This window comes from Carettochelys insculpta, chromosome 19 (assembly GCF_033958435.1).
Source record: "Carettochelys insculpta isolate YL-2023 chromosome 19, ASM3395843v1, whole genome shotgun sequence".
In the NCBI taxonomy this organism is placed as follows: Eukaryota; Metazoa; Chordata; order Testudines; family Carettochelyidae; genus Carettochelys; species Carettochelys insculpta.
The window spans coordinates 14,956,128-14,977,259 of record NC_134155.1 but is presented as its reverse complement, the minus strand read 5'-3'; the positions used below and the strand labels follow the sequence as shown (position 1 = coordinate 14,977,259).

Below are 21,132 nucleotides of genomic sequence, written 5' to 3'. Positions count from 1 at the left end.
AAGATGGGTCACTTACCAGTTTAAGGTGATTAGTTAACATGAGCTGCTGCGCTTGCAAAATACACAAGTGGAATAAACACCATTTGAAACCATTCAAACATCAACTTTACTTTAAAAAAGTTTTAATGGTGCTCCTCAGGGACAATCCTATTGGAAAACCCATTATCCTAGTGAACAGATAAACTGCTGACTTCACTGTGCAGATGTCAGGGAGAGGCTATGATTTCTGTCTTGAATTTGGTTGCTGCTTCAATGCTTCACAGTTGCACAGTCTGTTGCAGTATGTCTTCTCTTCAGGCTTGTATTATTATTCTGACTACCTTGGTCCTCCTCCAGTGAAATCAATGATAAATACCTCTCTGTAAAACCTGAGTTACACTCATAAAAATCTGCAAATCAGCAGATCAGCATCACTGTAAATAGATGGACTCATATCATATGCCAAGAAAATCTTCCCTTCTGCTTACTGAAATAATGAAGTGTATCATTCTCTTGCCAGAAAGAGTGAAGCTGAATTTTTACAAGTTTCTAGAGGAAATGTATTAGTATATCCTTGGTTGAGCCTCCCTCACTATATCCATGCTGGTAAGAAGCATGTGGAGGGGCTAGGGGAAGTTGCTGCCTTTCTGTGTATGTCCAGCTGCACTTCTGGATGGCACTTTAACAGTACAATACAAGCTGCAGGGAATTATCATAGCATTGTGTTCATGCAGAAACTTAGCATCTCTGAGGGAAAGTGGAATAAAAGCACACCTTGTTTAGAAGCCTGTTAATATAGTTGGGGATTAGCGGGGTGGGGGAGGAGCTTCATTAAAAGCACCTAATTTGTACATTTGACTTTCCCATAATAAAGAGATGGCTAAGCTCTCAAGTCCAAGCAGCTGTTGTCTTTTGTTCTATACACAGCTTAGGCTTTGAACTGAGGAAGATAAGTGGCTATCAAAAGTACCTCATGGTGTGTTTAGGTACAAATTCTAATTTTACGTATTGAGCTTTTTTTTTTTTTTTGTACTTCAGATTCATGTAACGTGATATTGTATTATAAGGGTGCAGATCACCCTCTTCAGTCTTTTTAAAATTATTATGAGTGTATTAGTGCTAGGTTATTTTTTACTGTCATGTTTATTTTCGAGTTTAATGGGACTTGCAAAATGAATGAAAATTTGACTGCAGTGACTTTATAAAGAGTCACAGAGAGAATGCTGGATAAAGTTTAATACATTGCAATACTTCTATTTTACCTATGAGTTTTCGTAGTTCTCTACAGTTTTTGTTGACCTCGCTACAATTATTAAAAGCTAGAATTTTGTAAGCCTTAAACAATCAATGTCAAGGGGAAAATAGTAAATACTGATGTCTTGATAATTTAAACTCACTATCCTATTCCCAGCTGCAGTTTTTTAGAGGTTTGTGGTTCATAAAAATAATGAGAGTTAATATCTCTGTGGAAATTAAAATATGGACACCCAAACAGTGAGAGATTAGCAGGTGCTCCCATGATGCAATGTCATGAGTAGTGCAGGAGAAAGGACGAATATGGACTTGGCCTTCAGCTGTACACTAGCAAAAGGTCTGGCTTTTGTTACCAGCTTTGCAATTGATGTTGGCAAATAACTTCTCTTCTCTATACCTTAGAATCCCTATCTGCAAAATGGGAGTAGTTATACAGGTTGCACCTGTCAAATCCAGTATTCTCTCCTCTGGCAGCATCTGTGATCCTGGCAGACCACAGATGTTCCATAATGAGAGAATACCAGACTGGGGGTGGGGCTGCAGCTGGTGCAGGAGCCCCAGTAGAGCTGGAAGTGGAGCTGCTGCCTGCCCCACGGCAGCGTGAGGACCAAAAGCTGGAGCCCCCACCTGTGGGGACTGAGACCTCTGTTTGTCCTGTGGCAGCACAGCGCTGGCCAGAGCCTCCTGACAACCCTGCAGCAGTGCGGGTGCAGGCGCTGGAGCTTCATGGCAGCCGGTGCTGGGGCTGGAATCCCAGGGGAGGGAGGCTAGGGCTGCAGTAGCCCCAGAGTGTAGGACTGTCTTGGTCCGGAAGTCCTGGCCTCCCCTCGTCTGGTAAATTATTTTGTTCAGGACCTGTGAGGTCCTGCGCATGCCGGATAAGACAGGTGCAACTTGTAGTCACCCTCTGTTCATAATTGTTTTTGAGCTCTATGAATAAAAATTGCTACCGAAGGTTTACGCTTTTATTGTGGTGTTTCCAAATGTATCTATCTCCTTATTTTTCATTGTGCAAAAAACAAGTTCAGTGGCACCTTGAAGACTAACAGTTTTATTGGGGCATAAGTTTCTGAGCATTATCTGACAAAGTGAGTTATAACTCACAGAAACTTAAGCTCTAATAACATTGTTAATCTTTAAGGTGCCACTGGACTTGATTTTACTGAAACAGACTGAAGTGCCTACTTCTCTTTATGGAAATTATGACCTCACCCATTTGTGTGTGTCTTTTATTTAGTGGACCAACTTCTGTTGGTTGTACACGTGTTCAGGGGACATGTTGGGAAGGTCCCTTAAGTGCTGTGTTTTGGGGTGGAGTTTTTTGGTTTGCCTTTTGCCTGCACATTTTAACAACAGACTTACGATAGGAAGACGCTCACCGTTGGATCACTAAAGTGCCTGATCGTTATTTTAGAAGGCTGGCCACAACTCTTAAACTACATCTACATGACAGTGATCTGTCAACTGAAGCTACCATGGGAAGATATCTGCTGACAAAACTTCTGTTGACCGATTGTGGCCACATACAAAAGTGGATCGCTCTATAGAGGAGGTGGCCAGACTGCCCGGCCATTTTCCCAACAGAATAGCCAACTGGAAGCACAGCAGACAGCGCTGCCTGGTGACCTGGAAGCTCTCTTGAGAGCATCCACGTGGCTTTTTTGTTGACAGATTCTGTGGAGAAACAGCAACGAAGAGTCCTGTGGCACCTTATAGACGCACAGAAAAGTTCTGAGCATGAGCTTTCGTGAGCACAGACTCACTTCATCAGATGCTGGTCATGGAAATGATTTCCATGACCAGCATCTGATGGAGTGAGTCTGTGCTCACGAAAGCTCATGCTCAAAACTTTTCTGTGAGTCCATAAGGTGCCACAGGACCCTTCGTTGCTGTTACAGATCCAGACTAACACGGCTACCCCTCCGATATCTGTGGAGAAAGGCATTCTGCCTCCTGGGAGAGGGCAGAAGGCTGTCCACAAAAGTGCCAAGTTCTGTCCACAGTTTGTCAAGGGAACGCTTTCTTAGCGTGGATGGGGTGTGGGTTTTGTCAGTAAGCCTGGCTTTACTGTTCTAACTGCCTGATATTCAGTAGATGTCACTTCGGCAATTTATATCCTTTCAAAGCTGTATTTGGTGGCAGAGGGGGAGTTGGTCTATTTTGAATTTAAATAATTGCAGGCAAAGACCGTCCATCGGCGACTAGCGATATTGGATGTCCAAGGGCAGGCGCAGGAAGGGTTTGTCATTTTCAGAGGCTGAAAAAGGCAGCGGTCCTATGTAACACCTAGCCCATGGACCACATCCGGCCGGCGCGATGCGGAGCGAAGCGGGGGCTGTAACGGGTGCCCGCTGCGTTCCTGGGCCTGCTACTCGCGAGCGTACGGGCGGGCTGCCCCACAGAACCGCGGCCCAGGAACTCGGCTCCCTCGTACAGCGCCGAGCACCGGGGCGCTCCAGTCCCGCCCCCCGGCCGTGGCCCAGGGTGACGCTGCTGCAGGCCCAGCGCGGGAAAGTGACTCTGCCCGAGCCCCGCCCCCAGTAGTCTGGAAGGGGTTGAGGCTGGCGGGCCCGAGGAAGTGCTTCCGGCGGACGGCTTGCACTTCCGGGGCCAGTCCCTGTCCTCTGCTGCTCCACGTGCACCCGCCCCATACGGCCTCACTCTGCTGCAGGATGCTGCTGGCCCGGGCTGTCCGCTCCGCCGCCACCGCCCTCCGCCCGCTGCCGCAGCAGGCCCCGCGCCTCCTGCCCTCCCCGCTGCTGCGACCCGCCGCCGCCACCGCCGCCCGCCCCTTCACCCGCAGCCTCTGGCTGCTGAGCGGGGACCCTGCCGGCACGCAGCGGCCTGGCATCCTGCGGCCTCCGCGGGCCGCCCCCGCCGGCGTGTCCTGCGGCTGCGGTGGTCTGCACACCGAGGGTAAGGAGTGGGGGGAGTTGGAGGAGGCGTCCCCAGGAAGGGGGGAAGGGCCGGGAGAAGATCTGGGTCCCGTGGGTTGGCGGGTCGCGGTGGAAGAGCGTCGCTGGCCGGGGGTGTCCCCTTCCCAGAGGCTGGGTGGTCCGTATGTCCGCGACAGGCCTCGGTATACGCTTTGGGACTGGCTCCTCGTCCAGGAGTTCTGGGACTGGCTCCTTCCCTCGCACAGAGCCTCAGGCTGTCTCTGCGCTGCCGGCTTTCCCTTTGTGGCAGGGGGGGATGCTGGGCTTTCCTGGTTTGAAGCCTTGGAGTGCGTCCACAGGCCGTGTCCTCTGAGGTGCAGTCCCTAGGCACGGTGTTTCTTGTTCTGGAAGGTGCCTGACTAGAGCAGGATAGGCGGTCAGGGCTGTTAGGTTCTGTTTGAACTCCTTTGTGGATGTTGAAGCAGGTATGTATTTGAATTGTAATTTAATCAGTCCTGGCTATGCAGAGTGTTTGTGTTTTAATCAAGAAACAAGAAGTAATTCTGCACTGATTAGTCCTTCTCTGGAGTATTGTGTCTGGTTCTGGGCACTCCATTTCAGGGAAGATGTGGACAAAATGAAAAAGTCCAGAGAAGAGTAGTGAAAATGATTAAAAGTCTAGAAAAAACTTGACTTATGCTGGAAGATTTCAAAAATTGGGTTCAGTCTGGGGGGGGGGGGGAGACACAGAGGGGACATAACAGTTTTTAAGTACCCAAAAGGACAAGGTAGAGGGAGAAAAATTATTTTCGTTAACCTCTGCTGACAGGATAAGAAGCAATGGGCTTAAAGTGGAACAAGTGAGGTTTAGGTTGGACACCAGAAAAAACTTTCTGTCAGGGCAGTTAACCACTGGAATAAATTGCCTAGGGAGGTTATGGAATCTCCATGATGGGGGATTGTTAAGAGTGGGTTAGATGAACACATGTCAAAGATAGTTTAACTGGTGCCTGATCCTGCTGTGAGTGCAAGAGACTGGAATTGATGACCTTTTGAGTTTCCTTCCGATTCTGTGATTGGAACCGTCATCCTCTGACACCTCCCCACAAGCCCGTATCCCCAGACATTGTAGGGCAGGTTCTGATCCCTGACATCTGTTCTACTCACTGAGAACCCTGCTTAAGTTTCCAGAGCAGCCTGGATCTGCATAATTGAGAGAGAGTGATGCCATCCAAGTTCTTGTGCTTATGTCACTAAATAATGTGCTTTTTTTTTCTTTTCATGTATTTTACCAGTATCAGTACTTGCATATATTGAAATAACAGCTTTTTAATAATGTCTTGTTTCTCAATCCTTCATCCAAACCTTCAACCCCTTTGGCAAATTAAGGGCTTACATGTCCTCTTTCTGAACTCACTTTAATTCTTTGCCCTCATCAGTTTTGTGCTTTTCCGCTGAACATTGCAAACCTTTTATGAACAAGTAGGCCTTCTACTCTCAGTATTAGATATGTGGTATTCCCTTTTTTACCAGGATAAACAGAGATGTTTTTGGTCAAGTCAGTGGCAAAGTTACGCCTCCAGCATTCTATTTCTAGCTTAATGTTCTCTTCTGGCCATAAGGGAACGTTTCAACTAACTCAGGTGTTTTACTGTGTTCATCTTTATCCACGAAGGGGACAAAGCATTTTCAGAGTTTCTGACAGATGAAATTAAAGAGGAGAAGAAGATCCAGAAACACAAATCTTTGCCAAAGATGTCTGGAGGGTGGGAGCTAGAAATACATGGCACCGAGGCTAAACTGTTGAAGAAAATAGCTGGTGAGAGGTAAGCATGAGATGGTTTGTTCACTTAGCTGATACTTGATCTCCTCAGTGAACATAAGCACTTAGTAAAAATTTTATTGGTAAAAATATCAGAGAATCAGGGCAAGCACATCTTGTTTTTGATAGATGTGTTAATGAAAAGCTATTAACTTAGTACTGCTTCCCATTGTCACTTGTGCTATCGCCCAGGCTCAGCACAGATGACAGAAAGTTTGTACTCATTTCATTTTTCCTGTGGCACTATGGGGTATACTTTGCCATTGTGTTTTGCCTTGAATCGTCTAAGGATTCATGTCAACATTTCACCCTATGGGGAGACAGGAAACACGCATTTTAAACTTGGGAATATGGTGGAGAGTGGTGTTGGGGGTGTGTGTTAAACTTAGTGCAGGAATCCTTGAGTAGAACACCATACAAAATACAGGGAAAATCCAGTGAAGTACATAGTATACGTCAAACTCCATTATTCATATCAGTGATGTCAGAAACTGAAACTTGGTAAGGCAGAATAGAGCTGTGACTATCAGTTCTTCAGCTAGCGTGGCCTTCCTCTGGTATTTAATCTCACCCTCTTGTTATGTTGTGTTGAAGGATTACAGTTACATTCAACATTAACAACAGCATTCCCCCTTCCTATGATGAAGAACCACAAGAAGAACAAAAAGCTGATGAACAGGAGGTAAATTTATAGCTTTTATGTACACTTTCACAAACTACACTGTAGCAGAGGAGGGCATTTGCCAGGTCTTCCATTTAACTGCCCTCTGCTGTAATTGCACCATCAAAAGAAGAAAGATCCTCTTGGTTGCCATAAAATGTGCCCATACAAGTGGATCCTTTGTAGCTAAAAACGAAGGAAACTAAGATACTCAGACTAATGGCTACCTTTGCAACTTGCTGGGAGGAAGTAAAGCTAAAAAAAATCTTAATCCCTAAATATATTCACAACCCTTGATCTTTTGTAAGGCCAACTAGAGTTATGCAGCTGGTGGTGATGCTGGTGGGACTTAATCAGACAGTGTCATGGTACTTATAAATAGAATCATTTAGCACTTTTGAAGTGATGCTTTGGTTTAAAGGGTCTGATGGTTTGGGGCAAAAGTTTGCTCTGCTGTCAATACCAATATTAGACACACTGAAGGTATCAAAACAGCTTAAGGGTTGTAGCAATTGGCTTATGTAGTGCTTGCTTTGCGCTGGCCTTTGTGTTGAAAGTAGTTACTATTGCAGTATGAGATATGTAGCATAGGTGTAGCCCAATGCTAATGTGACCTTCTTCCACTTATTTTTCATAGCCTGACCTTACATCGACTCCAAACTTTGTTGTAGAAGTAACAAAAGATGACCCCAAACAGACTCTTGTGCTTGACTGCCACTATCCTGAGGATGAGGTAGGTATTATGAGTTGCAGTAAGAAAACTGCTGGTAATTATGGGTTCCGTGGCACAATGCACTCTGATTTTTTGTGCACATTAACCTCTTGGCTGCAGCATAATCTTGCAATCTTCTTGTTTTAGCAGGCAGGTTTTGCTGTTGCTTGGGCTGTACAAAGTATACCAGTGTCCCTATAGACAGTCCTAGTACCATCTATCTATTAAATGCAGTAAAAGCTTTAAATGTTTGCAGAGCTGGGAAGTTCGACTGCACTCTGCGTATTCTGATGTTGATTCCTATTTATAGTTGCTTGCTTTCCTCTGTTCTAATAAACAGGAGGTAGAAGAAAGTGAGTGGCATGTTTGATAGTGTACGGTAACTTGAAAAATAACACATTAAAACTGATAAAAAGCAACAATTCTACATAATGCATAAGTGACTTGTGGAGATTGTCACTAAGACCCAGAATAGTATGATTCCAAAGTAAATTAGACATTATTTTGAGAACATCATAGTTGCATTGACTTTTTTTATTTAAAGTCATTAGGTGGGATGTAAATTAAACTCTAGTTGATAACGTGTAGGAGGAAGCTTTTTCTTGGGTTATTCCAAAATTGTCTATTAAAAGACTAATGGCTGAAAGTGCTTTCCATTTGGGGCAGTTAATCCTCACAGATTTCCTTTCTTGTCTCAGATTGGACATGGGGAAGAGGAGGAGAGTGACATTTTCTCAATTCGGGAGGTCAGCTTTCAGCCCACCGGAGAATCAGACTGGAAGGACACCAACTACACTCTGAACACAGACTCTCTTGACTGGGTACGTGGAGCACTCTGGACTGTACAGAGCTTACCTCAACTGGTCCTACATAACTGTAGATGTTGATATAGTCGCCAGGAATTCTATTCTGAGATTGCTTTTTGGTGAGGCACTCTAAGTGAGAAGGAGGGCCCAGCAGTTAGGGTTGTTGCCTAGAACTTGGTATTCCCTACTCTGCCTACAGGCTTCCTGTGCGACTTTAGGCAACTCTGCCCATTTTACAGGCAGGGAAAGGAGGTAGAATAGCACTGCTGTCCCTGATTGGCACATTTGTGAGATGCTCAGATACTTGGGTGATGGGGAGAGGGGGGTGTTATATGTACCTAAAATAAATTTAAGCCTGGGGTCTGCTGGCTGATCTGTAGGATGGAGCTGTACTCCAGCAGCTGATCAAATATCAAGGAAATATCTCAATTGTGTGAAAATTTGACATATTTCAGGTAAAGTTGTCACACGTATTTTTTTCTGTCCCTGGGTTACAACACATTGTACATATTTTATGTATTTACTAAGAACCTTACCGAGCACCTGGTAATACTCTATAAATGTCAGTGTTTTAAGTGGAAATACATGTTGGAGGAAGGGTTGGTATGTGTAAGTCCTTTTGCAGGCTCAGGCCTGTGTCAGGAAGTATGGCTCACTGGTTGGAACAGTACTAATGATAATGCCATAGACTCAGATGCGTTTTTTTGTTTAAACATGAACAATGAAATTGGGCAAATGAAGGTCTTCTGCATCCTGGTTTGCATTGCATATACAATGTAATGCTTTGGAAAGGAACTGGATCTTAACTGAACTTGTCTGTACCACTGATACCAATCTTGTTGAATAGTAACAGAGAGGAAGTAGTGCTAGTCTATATACTATCAGAACAAAAAAGCAGTCAAGTAGCACTTTCAGGACTAACAAAATAACTTATTAGGTGAGCTTTCGTGGGACAGACGCACTTCTTCAGACCATAGCCATAACAGAGCAGACTTAACATTTAAGGCATAGAGAACCAAAAACAGTAAGCAAGGAGGACAAATCAGAAAAAAAAAAAAGATCAAGGTGAGCAAATCAGAGTGTAGAGGGGCAAAAGGGGGGAGGTCAAGAATGAGATTAAGCCAAGTATGCAAATGAGAATTTTGAGTCAGTATAGGGGCTCGTTTGCATACTTGGCTTAATCTCATTCTTGACCTCCCCCTTTTACCCCTCTACTCTCTGATTTGCTCACCTTGATCATATTTTTTTTTTCTGATTTGTCCTCCTTGATTGATTACTGTTTTTGGTTCTCTGTTCCTTAAATGTTGAGTCTGTTCTGGTATGGCTGTGGTCTGAAGAAGTGGGTCTGTCCCACAAAAGTTCACCTAATAGTCTTTAAAATGCTACTTGACTGCTTTTTCAATCTTGTGTCTGTGCTATCCAGTGTTGAACATAACTTGTGTGCAAACTTTGTACATGATTATAAACACTCTTGGATGGGATAAACAACTTTTTACTGAGCCAGCTGGCCTTAAAGACTTGATTTACTAGCTTACGTTGTCATTGAGCCATCTCAGACTTTCAGTTGGGTACAGTTTAACAGAACATAGAAATATTTTATCTCTTCATAAGAGGACTCCATTGTGGCTGTTCTAATCTCCTGCACATCTTGGTCCCAGTTCAGGCCTGCTGTAAGGAAACAAATGAGTTCTACTGATTTTGGGGAGAAAAAGCACTTCTCATGGTAAAGTGAAATACAAAAGAGCACTTAGAGGTAACACATATAATAATCCTGTGTTTAATAATTATATTAACTTCTTGCAGGCTCTCTATGACCACTTAATGGATTTCTTGGCTGACCGAGGAATAGACAACACATTTGCTGATGAATTAATTGAGCTAAGCACTGCCCTGGAGCACCAGGAGTACATTAGATTCCTTGAAGATCTTAAAGGTTTTGTCAAATGTCAGTAGATTAGGAAATTAAGTCAAAGCCTTCCACTGTGGCTATCCCATAGCAGTGCTCTTACCCAGCAGCTGATACCCCTAGTAAGTTTAAAACTTCAAAGTGGGATAAACACATCATGGACGACAAAGTGATTCTATAATGCCTGAGTGATTGCATTTCAGATTTAATTTATGTTGCAGCCTGGATTGTAAGATTTATGTAATTCTCACACCTCCTGCCAGTTTGGCATTTTTGTATAATCAAGAAACATGATACAGTGACAAGGAATAAAATCTACTCAAGGAAAAACCTCTTTGTTCTGCTTTACTTTTGCTGGTTAAGATGCCTTTCTCTAGGTTATGGGGGAAGCAGGAGTACTTAAAATTCAAAGATGGTATTTTATTTATGGTCATATATTAGACTGCTCAGTTAACTTGCCTGAATGAAAAAAAATGAAGGCAGGAAAGGAAGCTTCTTGTTTCTAGGGCTATATCTACACTAGCCCCTTCCTTTCAAAAGGGGCATGGTAATGAGCGAGGTCAGATGCTAATGAGGCGCTGCCATGAGTATACAGCACCTCACTAGCATAATGGTGGCTGCAGCAATTTGAAAGTGCTGCTTTCGAATCATGTGCTGCTCAGGTGGGGGGGGGCCTTTCGAAAGGACCCCCCCAGTCTTCGAAAGCTGCTTATTCCTATTTGGTTTTAGGAATAAGGGACTTTTGAAGACTGGGGGGGGTCCTTTCGAAAGGCCCTTGTCTACAGGGGCAGCGTGCGATTCGAAAGCGGCACTTTTGAATGACTGTGATTATCATTATGCTCATGAGGTGCTGCATATTCATGGCAGAGCCTCCTTAGTGTCTTCCAACCTCACTCATTACCATGCCCCTTTTGTAAAGAAGGGGGTAGCATAAATGAAGAGTTCAAATCTTACCCAAATTGGAGCTGTCATCTTACAGGAGTTGGTTTTTTCAGGCAAAATCTTGAAGGTAGACCAATTGAAGATGTCTCCCCTTTGCCCCAGTTTCTCATTTGTTGGGTAAGTATTTAGAATCTGCTGTCCTATATGGGCCTTGGATTAATTTGACTCCATTTATTTTAAGGACATTATATTACAGGAACTAGATTGCATTCGTGACAACTTGGAAAACTCAGCTCATAGTTAAATTTAAGCATGCATGGACTTGCTGAGCTGGCAGCTCAATCAGCTGTACCTGTACACGGTTGTGAATACACCAGCTCCTTAGTTACCTCACTGAGCCACAGTGATTGTTGCTTGCAGTAGTTGGGCTGACGTGTTGTAACTGAAGTAGAATAGATCTAGACTTTGTTTACCCTCATCCCCGATCAGCTGAAAACAAGTAGACATATTCCCCTACACCATGCAGCCCTGTCACATCAGTGATTCTGAAAACAGATGAGATGTGCTTGCCAACTCAAACACAAATGCAATTGTTTTACATGATACAGTGCCCCAACTGTTACTTTAAAACTACCACCCTGTGCAACCTCAGGAAGTGATGAGTTTTTACATCATCATTTCACCTGCACACTGGTCCTAGTTTGTGTCTGACTCCAGGTTGTGACTAAGGATATCTATATGTACACTTCTGTTGGGCTTGGTATGTATTACAGCCTTTTTCCTGTAATAAAAGATCTGGGGTTCAGCTGCACCAGTAATGGCAGAGACACTAAATCCACAGAGAGGAGAAGTTCGTTTAATTTTTAATGTACCAGTGTTTATAATGATACCTCTGTTCTTGGTGAACGTTGACAAGTTTCACAGCTGAAATTTGCCCCCATCAGTCCTGGCGCAGGCACCTCCTGCTCTACAGTAAGTCACAAGCAACAACAACTGAGACAGGCATAAGCCCCTTCCAGTCTTGCTGGAGAACAGAAAATGAATGAGAAGCCAAAAGACAGCAGTAAGTTACCAGGTTTGTCCTGAATTCAAGATTCCAAAGGAGGCTTGCCTCATTTACGTGAGCAGCTTCATCTCAAATATTTATTTAGCTATCAAAAGTGCAGATTAAGCTTGTATTGCTTGACATCCGATATTAAAGTATAAACACATTAAATATAAAAAGAAAAGATATAGAGGATTCCCTCCAAGTTGCTTAGAGGCTGAAAGGATTTCACTCGTGTTCTTTCCATGGAGAAATCCCAGCAGGGTTGTAGTTACAGGAGAACTGTCCAAGAGTCACAGACCTTTAGAAAAGAAAGTGCCCAGTCACTTACAGGTATAGACTATACAACAGTATTTATAACACAAGAAGGCCAGGCCTCATGGGCACTAATGCTAAGAGGCACCTACTAAGCCTTTGCGTAAACCAAAGGGAGAAACCATACTATGTCTAAAGGTTATATGCTGGTTTCAGCACCTTATGTGGGACTTGAACAAACAAGCTCTCAGTGCACTTAAGCAGTGAAGACATTTTGATTTGTTGCTGAAAAGAAGAGATTGGTCTTGCAGATTTAAGCAGTCCCCTGTAGTGTTTGCAACTTGTGCTGTGCTAGTGCAAGAGAACCACAAGTAAAACACAGATGAGTCAGTCCTACCAGAATGTCTAAGACAAGGCACCCCAGAAGAAAGGAAAAGAAGAGTAACTTACATTTTAAAGACCACTTTGGTGTTAGTAAAATAGCTGTTTTATTCAAGATACAGATAATTGTGTAGCCCAACATTTCAATTTGTGTTACACAGAGTAGGAACGCATACTGCTTATCATACATGTAAAGGACAAGCAACCAAAGTAGAAAATGAAATGAATATACTGTCATGTTCCTCAGGGAATTTTTGCAAACCCAGAAGCTTCCCAAAAGGGTATACTGGGGGCAATGGAACGAACAGCAGTACAACCCTCAAGGTGAGTAGGTTGATGTGTTTTTGCCCACTAGATGGAAGAAATACACCTGAGCTGGGATGCTTCTGTGAGACTCCCTTGACAAGTTAGACTCACCGGACAGGTCATGAAAAGATTGGCTTCTCCCTCCATTCCACTAGTGATGGAGAACTCAGGTTTGTGAAGACACTGATGACCGTGGTTTGTTACACTGTCTTCTAGAAGTGATCGAAGCTTCTGTTTTGTCATATCCTGAGACAGAAATAGATTGAAGCACAAGAGGAGTTTTAAAGAGCATTCTCCTAGCAGTTGCTTTGTAGCAAGTTTACCTAATAATTTTCAGAACCAGAATTTCTGAGTGCACAACTCACGTGGTGGATGATTTATTTCAAATGCTACATGGGGTTTCCTCTGCATTTGTTTTGTTAGTAGGAGTGAGTGCATAGGCCCATATGTGCTCCCAATCCCTGGCTGGCTGGCTTTGTACCCATTCTGTTCAGCAGATTGCTGGGATATGGTCTGCAGTCCTCAATTTGAGAACAAGAGCTCCCGCTCAGGCATGTGTATGTGCAAAAGAGGATCACACCGGGGGCAATAAAACATGAATGCACCATGCCTACAGCATTCAAAATAAAGAGGCAACTTTGCCCAGAACTCTCATGAGATGCAACGCTTTAGAGTTCACCTGTGTGCTGATGCATAATCCACATGGGCATAAAACCCAATGACTTGTCACAGTCAGGTTATTCCTAGAAACAGAACATAGTGTGAGAGCCTTGACAAAGACAATTAGAGGAAAACACTGAATTCAAGCAAGACTGAAATTAGATTTTAGAAGCTTCACATCTATAGAATTTGTGCCTTCTGAATAGCTGTAACAATCAAACCCTTACCAGAGAAAGAAGTCTGCTTTCTTCCCATGCAAGAGGCCAGACTATCTCCAGCCAGCAAGGACAACTATCAACTCAGTGCAGAATCCCCTATACCATTTATGGCTATTTTGATCATCAGAATCCTTATAACAAGCTTCATGCAATGAAATGGCACAGAAGAGAGGCATAAATCTGAGGTGTACAAGTCATGTACATGCAATATAAGCAATCTGGTCTTTACTTCTTGCAGAATACTGTTGTTAAAGGCCTACTGAGTTCCACAGCTGGCTGCACTCCAGTGGTAAGTGATGATATCCATAAGTCTCTTACCTATTACAGCAAGAATGAATGAAGCCAATCAACATTTGTTAGAAAGAATGCATAAAAAGGTTTAGGCTTTGAGAACATCATTACATACTTGGGGAGAATTCAGCTGGTCTACCATTTGGTGATGTAATTAACATCCAGCGTTTGATAAGGAATACATCTCACCTATTACACACTGGACAGATAACCTTGTCTGTATCCAAGCCATCAAGCACTGCATTGAAGCACTCCTGGTCAAACTGCAGACTCCTTTCATATTCTTGTATTGTCAACTGTTCTGTTAAAAAACAATAACAACAAACAGTTGTCACTGCCTACTGGCCTAAGACAACTGTCAAGGTGAAACTGCTATGGCTAGTGAGAGAGAAATCTGTGTTAGTATTTCTAACTTGTCTGGTTCCACTGTAAAAGCACTAGGGGATTCTGAGGTAAATCTTTGCTCATGATACCAACTGAAAACCTTTACAGGATGCTAATCTAAATCTGCCTATTATACCTTCCATCCAAAGATCTCAAAGTGGGGGTTGAACCTCTCTAGTCCAGCAGCCTTGGGACCTGACTTGTGCCAAAATAGAGAATTTGCTGAACCACAGAAGATCAATAAAGTCTTGCAAGGGGGCATCTGCAACCAAAGTAGCAAGAGCCCTTTTTTTCGACTCCAGTAAAAACAATAACTGAAGAGCCACAATGCTTGTGAATACGAGACCGTCCTTAATAAGGTCAAACTTTGCAACTCCCTATTTTAAGAACAATGCCACAGAGTGATGTGTAATGCAATACATGTTTACTGCAGGGTGTTCACAAATATTTTATATATTCTATTTCCTCACACTTTCCATGTGTGTATTTGTACTCTTGTCTTCTTGACTTTCACTCCAGAATCTTTGCTGTCTCTGGAGGACACTAGATTCTGAGCAATTTTGTTTGTTTCTGAAATCACTACAGCTGCTCTGATACTTTGATAAAGCACTCATATATCTGCCATCCGTGAGCAGCTTTCCTCATTTCACAATCTTGAGTTGCCACAAAACAATCCATAATTATGCTACTTGGTGATTTCACCCATTTAGCGAATATGTTCTTTGTTCTGCTTTGTGCAGCAGCTCCTCCACAGCTTTTTTTTTTGGGGCATCTCTAGCTGGATACTGTTCGGCAAAAGGAGCGTGTTTTTTGGGGAAGAATGCCTCTTGAGGTTGTGTTTTTGTTGTTGGTGGTGAATTTCTCATTGCAAATGAAACAAAGGGAGCCCAGCCAAATTCAATATCAATGTGAAGGCTAGAGAGCATTCAGCTTGAAATTCTGTTTTCAGCTTCAGTTTACCTCTTTTTTTGGAGCCACTCCAATCCCCTCAAGTTAATTATGCCAATTTTATTTTATGTTTAATTTCAGTTTTCTTTCTTAATATGGGTGTTGCCCTTCTGTTTCTTTTTGCAAATCAAGACATTTTTAGCAGCACAATCAAAACACACAGTATTATATAAGAACATAAGAACATAAGAATGGCCATACTGGGTCAGACCAAAGGTCCATCAAGCCCAGCATCCCATCTGCCGACGGTGGCCAATGCCAGGTGCCCCAGAGAAGGAGAACAGAAGACAATGATCAAGTGATTTATCTCCTGCCATCCATCTCCTGCCCTTGTTCTGAAGGCTAGGGCACCATACTTTATCCCTGGCTAATAGCCATTTATGGACCTAACCTGCAAAAATTTATCAAGCTCTTTTTTAAACCCTAATAGAGTCCTGGCCTTCACAGCCTCCTCGGGCAAGGAGTTCCACAGGTTGACTGTGCGCTGTGTGAAGAAAAATTTCCTTTTATTAGTTTTGAACCTACTACCCATCAATTTCATTTGGTGTCCCCTAGTTCTTGTATTATGGGAAAAGGTAAATAATTTTTCTATATTCACTTTCTCCACACCATTCATGATTTTATATACCTCTATCATATCGCCCCTCAATCGCCTTTTTTCCAAACTGAAAAGTCCCAGTCTCTCTAGCCTCTCCCCATATGGGACCCGTTCCAAACCCCTAATCATCTTAGTCGCCCTTTTCTGAACCTTTTCTAATGCCAATATATCTTTTTTGAGGTGAGGAGACCACATCTGCACGCAGTACTCGAGATGTGGGCGTACCATAGTTTTATATAGGGGAAGTATGATATCTTTTGCCTTATTATCGATCCCTTTTTTAATAATTCCTAACATCCTATTTGCCTTACTAACTGCTGCTGCACACTGCGTGGATGTCTTCAGAGAACTATCCACTATAACTCCAAGATCCCTTTCCTGATCTGTCGTAGCTAAATTTGACCCCATCATGTAGTACGTGTAATTTGGGTTATTTTTTCCAACATGCATTACCTTACACTTACCCACATTAAATTTCATTTGCCATTTTGCTGCCCAATCACTCAGTTTGCTGAGATCTTTTTGTAGTTCTTCACAATCCCTTTTGCTTTTGACTGTCCTGAACAACTTGGTGTCATCTGCAAACTTTGCCACCTCACTGCTTACCTCATTTTCTAGATCATTGATGAACAAGTTGAACAGGATCGGTCCCAGGACTGAGCCCTGGGGAACACCACTAGTTACCCGCCTCCATTGTGAAAATTTACCATTTATTCCAACCCTTTGTTTTCTGTCTTTTAACCAATTCCCGATCCATGAAAGGACCTTTCCTCCTATCCCATGACCACCTAATTTACATAAAAGCCTTTGGTGTGGGACCGTGTCAAAGGCTTTCTGGAAATCTAGGTATATTATGTCCACTGGGTGCCCCTTGTCTGCATGTTTATTAACCCCTTCAAAGAATTCTAATAGATTAGACAGACACGACTTCCCTCTGCAGAAACCATGCTGACTTTTGCCCAACAATTCGTGCTCTTCTACGTGCCTTGCAATATCCCACAATGCATTGCACATATTAAAGGAGGCTAGTCAGAGAGGTAGCTGTGTTAGTCTGTATCTTCACAAAACAAAAAGCAGACCTGTAGCACTGTAAAAACTAACAAAATGATTTATTAGGTGATGAGCTTTCGTGAGACACACTTAAAGGGTGAGTTAGTCTGTTTGGTGATAACAAATCATTCACTACTTAAATAGGAGTTGTTTATTTTTGGGCTTTTGGATGTTCACTGTTTATCATAAATAATCAGGAGTTATTTATTTATTTAACTTTGCAATTATAGCATCGGGAGCCACAAAGAAGTCCTTAAAGAGCTGCAGGTTGCAGACCCCAGGTCCAGCACATTACTAAGACTTCCCTACTTATTACTGGGTTCTTAGAAGAGCTTTACAGGTAAATTAGACCTAAATAATAGCACAGAACACTGAGAGCCAGGACTGATGACTGTAAACAAACTTTATGGGACTACAGGAAACTTGGCCACACCCATAATAAGTGGACAGACATCAAGCTATCAAAAATCATGCTGATGATGGATGTTGCCGGACTAAAGTGGTTCAACCTGTACTTCCCAAGCATTCATCAACTGCATGTTACGTCTACTTTATCAACAGGGGAACAAAGACCGATTTATCCAAGACCAAAGAGTGTCTGAGCCTGAAACTTCTGGATCCCAGTCCTATGTTCAGACTATTTCAGAGGATACAAGAGAGGAGTAGGGTGCAATCAAGATTGTCATTTGGTTGCCACTGATCATGAGAGAGTCAAATTAAGGTGAGACAGGCACAAATCAAATACTTAGTATATAATCAGGATTCAGAAACTCTTGTTCTATATCAAAGAGAGCCTTCGTGTTTTCAATTCTTAATGGAAATACTGAGACTGGGACATCTTTGAACGTTTTCACTTATCTAGCATCAGACCTTCCAGCCCTTCAGAAGGGAACCAAAACTTATGTGCTCTGGTGTCTTTTCACCCAACCCATGATTTAATTGCCAATTTTTGGAGCTGTAACAAAGCAGTACTACCAAAAGTATCCAGCCACCTGCCAGGATCCCAAAGCATCTAAGACCATAGATCTTTTAAAAAGATTCCTTTCAAAATCATGTAATTTCCAAACCAGGAAGAAAGTCCAGCTTCAAATAAATTGATGACTAGGATTTCAGGAAGGTTAAAAAGGACTCAGGCAGGTATATATGCATGTATCACTATATTTTTTTAAAAAGCTACCTTGCATGATCAACTCTTGTTGGATTTCCTCAAGTACGGCTTGTTCATCAGGGTCCTCCACCACCTGAAATATATCCATCAGTATTCCTCATTACACAAAGCATGTGGAGGAGCATTATTTCATAGTACCATCAGGGCAGGACTGCATTGAAATACACAAACAATTCAGTGTAATCAAACAAGCGACTGTAATCAAACAAGCGACTGTACTGCCTTTGCAGCTACACAGTGGGAATTTCCTAAATTTCCATGGTGAGTTTGCATTTAGTTTTCAGACTCTTCTATATAAATACAACTTGCAGATTCCAAGAAATTGGACAAATAACATTAATTATTAAAAGCCAGGCACAAAATTAAACACCCCAAAATCACCAGATTCACACACAACTGCTGTTGAAGGGAGACTTCCCATTCCTAGCTATAGCAGACTGAATTAGCAGTAGCTCCTGCTGTGGATCCTCCAATCATATCAGTAAGGAGGGCTAGCTCAGTAGTTTGAGCATTAGCCCACTAAACCTAGGGTTATGAGCTCAATCCTTGAGGGGGCCATTTAGGGATCTAGAGCAAACAGATTTAAAAAAAAAAACAAACACCCTGCCAGGGATGGTGGTAAGTCCTGCTGTGAGTGCAGGGGACCGGACTCAGTGATCTCTGAAGGTCCCTTCCAGTCGTATGAGAGAGGTATGTCTCCATATATTTGCATTGTTGAAACAGCTCAAAACCTTGCAGGTGTACAAATCCTGACCAACCAGAGGCATGACATACTTCACGCAGGGGTTTACAACTAGATACTTTTTCTGGATACTGGGGAAGAAGGTTATGAAAGATACCTAACAGTAGATGGACATTATCCTGAGATGAAAGGCTGGAGGGCTGTGCGTATTTGCCACCCTGAGACAGCACACAGCAGAGAGAAGCCCAGAAAGTTTAAAGAGGAGTCCTATGCAGAGGCTTTTGCAAGCATAAGCACCTGCATGTAACAGGAATGACTGAAGTGTTATAAAGGTTTAACTTCTGAATAAATATTTTTCTCGTTGAGGATGGAGATGGAGTTTGTAATATCGTTAGCCTGGGAAGCTGTGTATAGTGTAGCTCAGAGATGTCATGCAAGAATCCAGCACCTCATTTCTCCAGAGGGAGGGCAGGTTCCTGTTCACTGACTGCAAGGCCTGCCACTCCTCCTCCATCACCTCCTGCACCAGAGCACCTCTTGCACTGGAACATGCATTCTCTCCAGCCTGGCGATATCTATCCAGTAGCTTGGCTCGGCTGTTTTTAAGCCTCTCCACACAGCGCTTTGAGAGAAAACAGATGATATAGGATTTGTTAGCACTGGCCTTCATCTTTCAGCTGGACAACAACGCAGCCAGACACCACAGTTTTGCAGCGTGGGATGTGAATGAAGAAAACTGAGAGGTTATACAATTGCAATCACAAATATGGTTTTTGGGAAGTCCCACCTGCCAGCTGGAGCAGGTCAAAAGAACCAGAGAACTAGTTTGACTCTGATACCATTAGCAGACAGGAGGCGAAGAATTGAAGTGCAATCACATTTGGCTAGGGAGATGGGATCCAACTTCTTCAGTCAGAAGGTAAGATAGGGGAAGGGCTGCATCTTCTATCCAGTCTCTAACATAAAGGCAGCATTTTTCGGGTGTTGCTATAAAAAATCCTTATGTGTTGCCAGATCTTAACTCAGATACATACTTGGGTGGCAATTCTTTAGCTTCTTCTGGCTAGAAGTTACTTGTTTTGCCAGCTGTACAGACTATCTTCACTCCCTTCTCTTTCAAAAAATAATCTGGAGTTGGTGGTAAGGAGGTAGGAGAACTGACTTGAGATCAGAGCCTCACAATATTTATTTCTCAAGGTTGTCCTACTGGCAACAGAAAGCTGGGAAACTTGTTCTGGAATAATACTGGGCTTCAATAGAACAGGGCAGTTGGTTCACCAGCTGCCCATCAGGACAGCTCCCCTCTCATTCCACTGCCACCAAAGCCCACAGAACATCAACATTTAACTTTTGCTTCTGGGGAACTTTCAGGGTGCCTTTGAAAACAAAACAGTGGCCAACTCACATCTGTTTGAAAGTAGTGTTAGGGAGACAGCATGGCTCAGTGCATGAGCACTAGCCCACTAAGTGAGAAAACCTGGATTCTATTCCTACTTTTGATCACACAAGCCTTCTGTGCCTTAGTTTCCCTGTCCACAAGGTGGTGTAAATGGTACATATGGTATTGCTATTAGCAGGTCTCTGTACCCAGCCCAGGGCTGCTCACTTCCCAGCCTGTGGGCAGAGCAATGCTGCCAGGTGGGATCTCTCATCCCAACAGCAGTTAGCAAAAGGCTGGGCCATGCCAAGCAGACCTATCACAGGGGTAGCCGAGTCAGTCTGTATCTTCAAAAACAAGTCCTGTGGCACCTTATAGACTAACAGATATTTTGGAGCATGAGGTTCTGTGCCCAAGAACGCTCATGCTTCAACATATCTGCCAAGCGGGAGAGTCCCTTTCCCACTTCCCTGTCCCCGGGCAGCTAGGATGACCGGATGTCATTTTATAAGGACAGGCTCGATATTTGCGGCTTTGTCTTATATTGGCGCCTACTGCGCCCCCCCGCCCCCATTTTCCCGCTTGCTCGCGGGGCGCCCCGGGGGCAGGGGACTCGGCAAGGGGCAGCCCGTAGAAGTGCCGTGGCGGGATAGGGAAATCGTTACAATGTATCCAGGCCCGAACGCCGGGCTCCACCACGTTCGACTGGGGTGGCGGTTCCCCCATCCCCGCTCACCCGGCGGTAGGTCTCCTTCCAGGGCGGGGCTACGGCCCCCTTGTAGAGCGAGCGGTGCCGCCGCCCTGTCGCCTCCATGCTACCAGCTCACCCACGGCGCCGCGGTGCGTGCTGGGACTTGTAGTCCCGCCCGG

The 21,132-nt window shown here is 43.6% G+C and overlaps 2 protein-coding genes across 2 annotated transcripts; one reads left to right on the top strand and one right to left on the bottom strand.

Moving 5' to 3' along the window:
* Nucleotides 1-3,834: 3,834 nt before the first annotated feature.
* C1QBP (complement C1q binding protein) lies at nucleotides 3,835-10,346 on the top strand. Its single transcript, XM_075013555.1, has 6 exons — nucleotides 3,835-4,149; nucleotides 5,785-5,935; nucleotides 6,526-6,613; nucleotides 7,230-7,325; nucleotides 8,003-8,125; nucleotides 9,914-10,346. The coding sequence occupies exons 1-6, from the start codon at nucleotides 3,906-3,908 to the stop codon at nucleotides 10,061-10,063; spliced, it is 852 nt and encodes a 283-aa protein (XP_074869656.1). The 5' UTR covers nucleotides 3,835-3,905; the 3' UTR covers nucleotides 10,064-10,346.
* Nucleotides 10,347-11,736: 1,390 nt separating this feature from the next.
* Nucleotides 11,737-21,108, bottom strand: RPAIN (RPA interacting protein). The gene is made up of 7 exons (XM_075014041.1): nucleotides 20,999-21,108; nucleotides 19,333-19,506; nucleotides 18,212-18,275; nucleotides 14,244-14,355; nucleotides 13,565-13,628; nucleotides 12,997-13,131; nucleotides 11,737-12,244 (listed from the first exon to the last, which is right to left on the bottom strand). Exons 1-7 carry the CDS (start codon nucleotides 21,074-21,076, stop codon nucleotides 12,215-12,217), a joined length of 657 nt encoding a protein of 218 aa, XP_074870142.1. The 5' UTR covers nucleotides 21,077-21,108; the 3' UTR covers nucleotides 11,737-12,214.
* Between the last annotated feature and the right edge of the window lie 24 nt (nucleotides 21,109-21,132).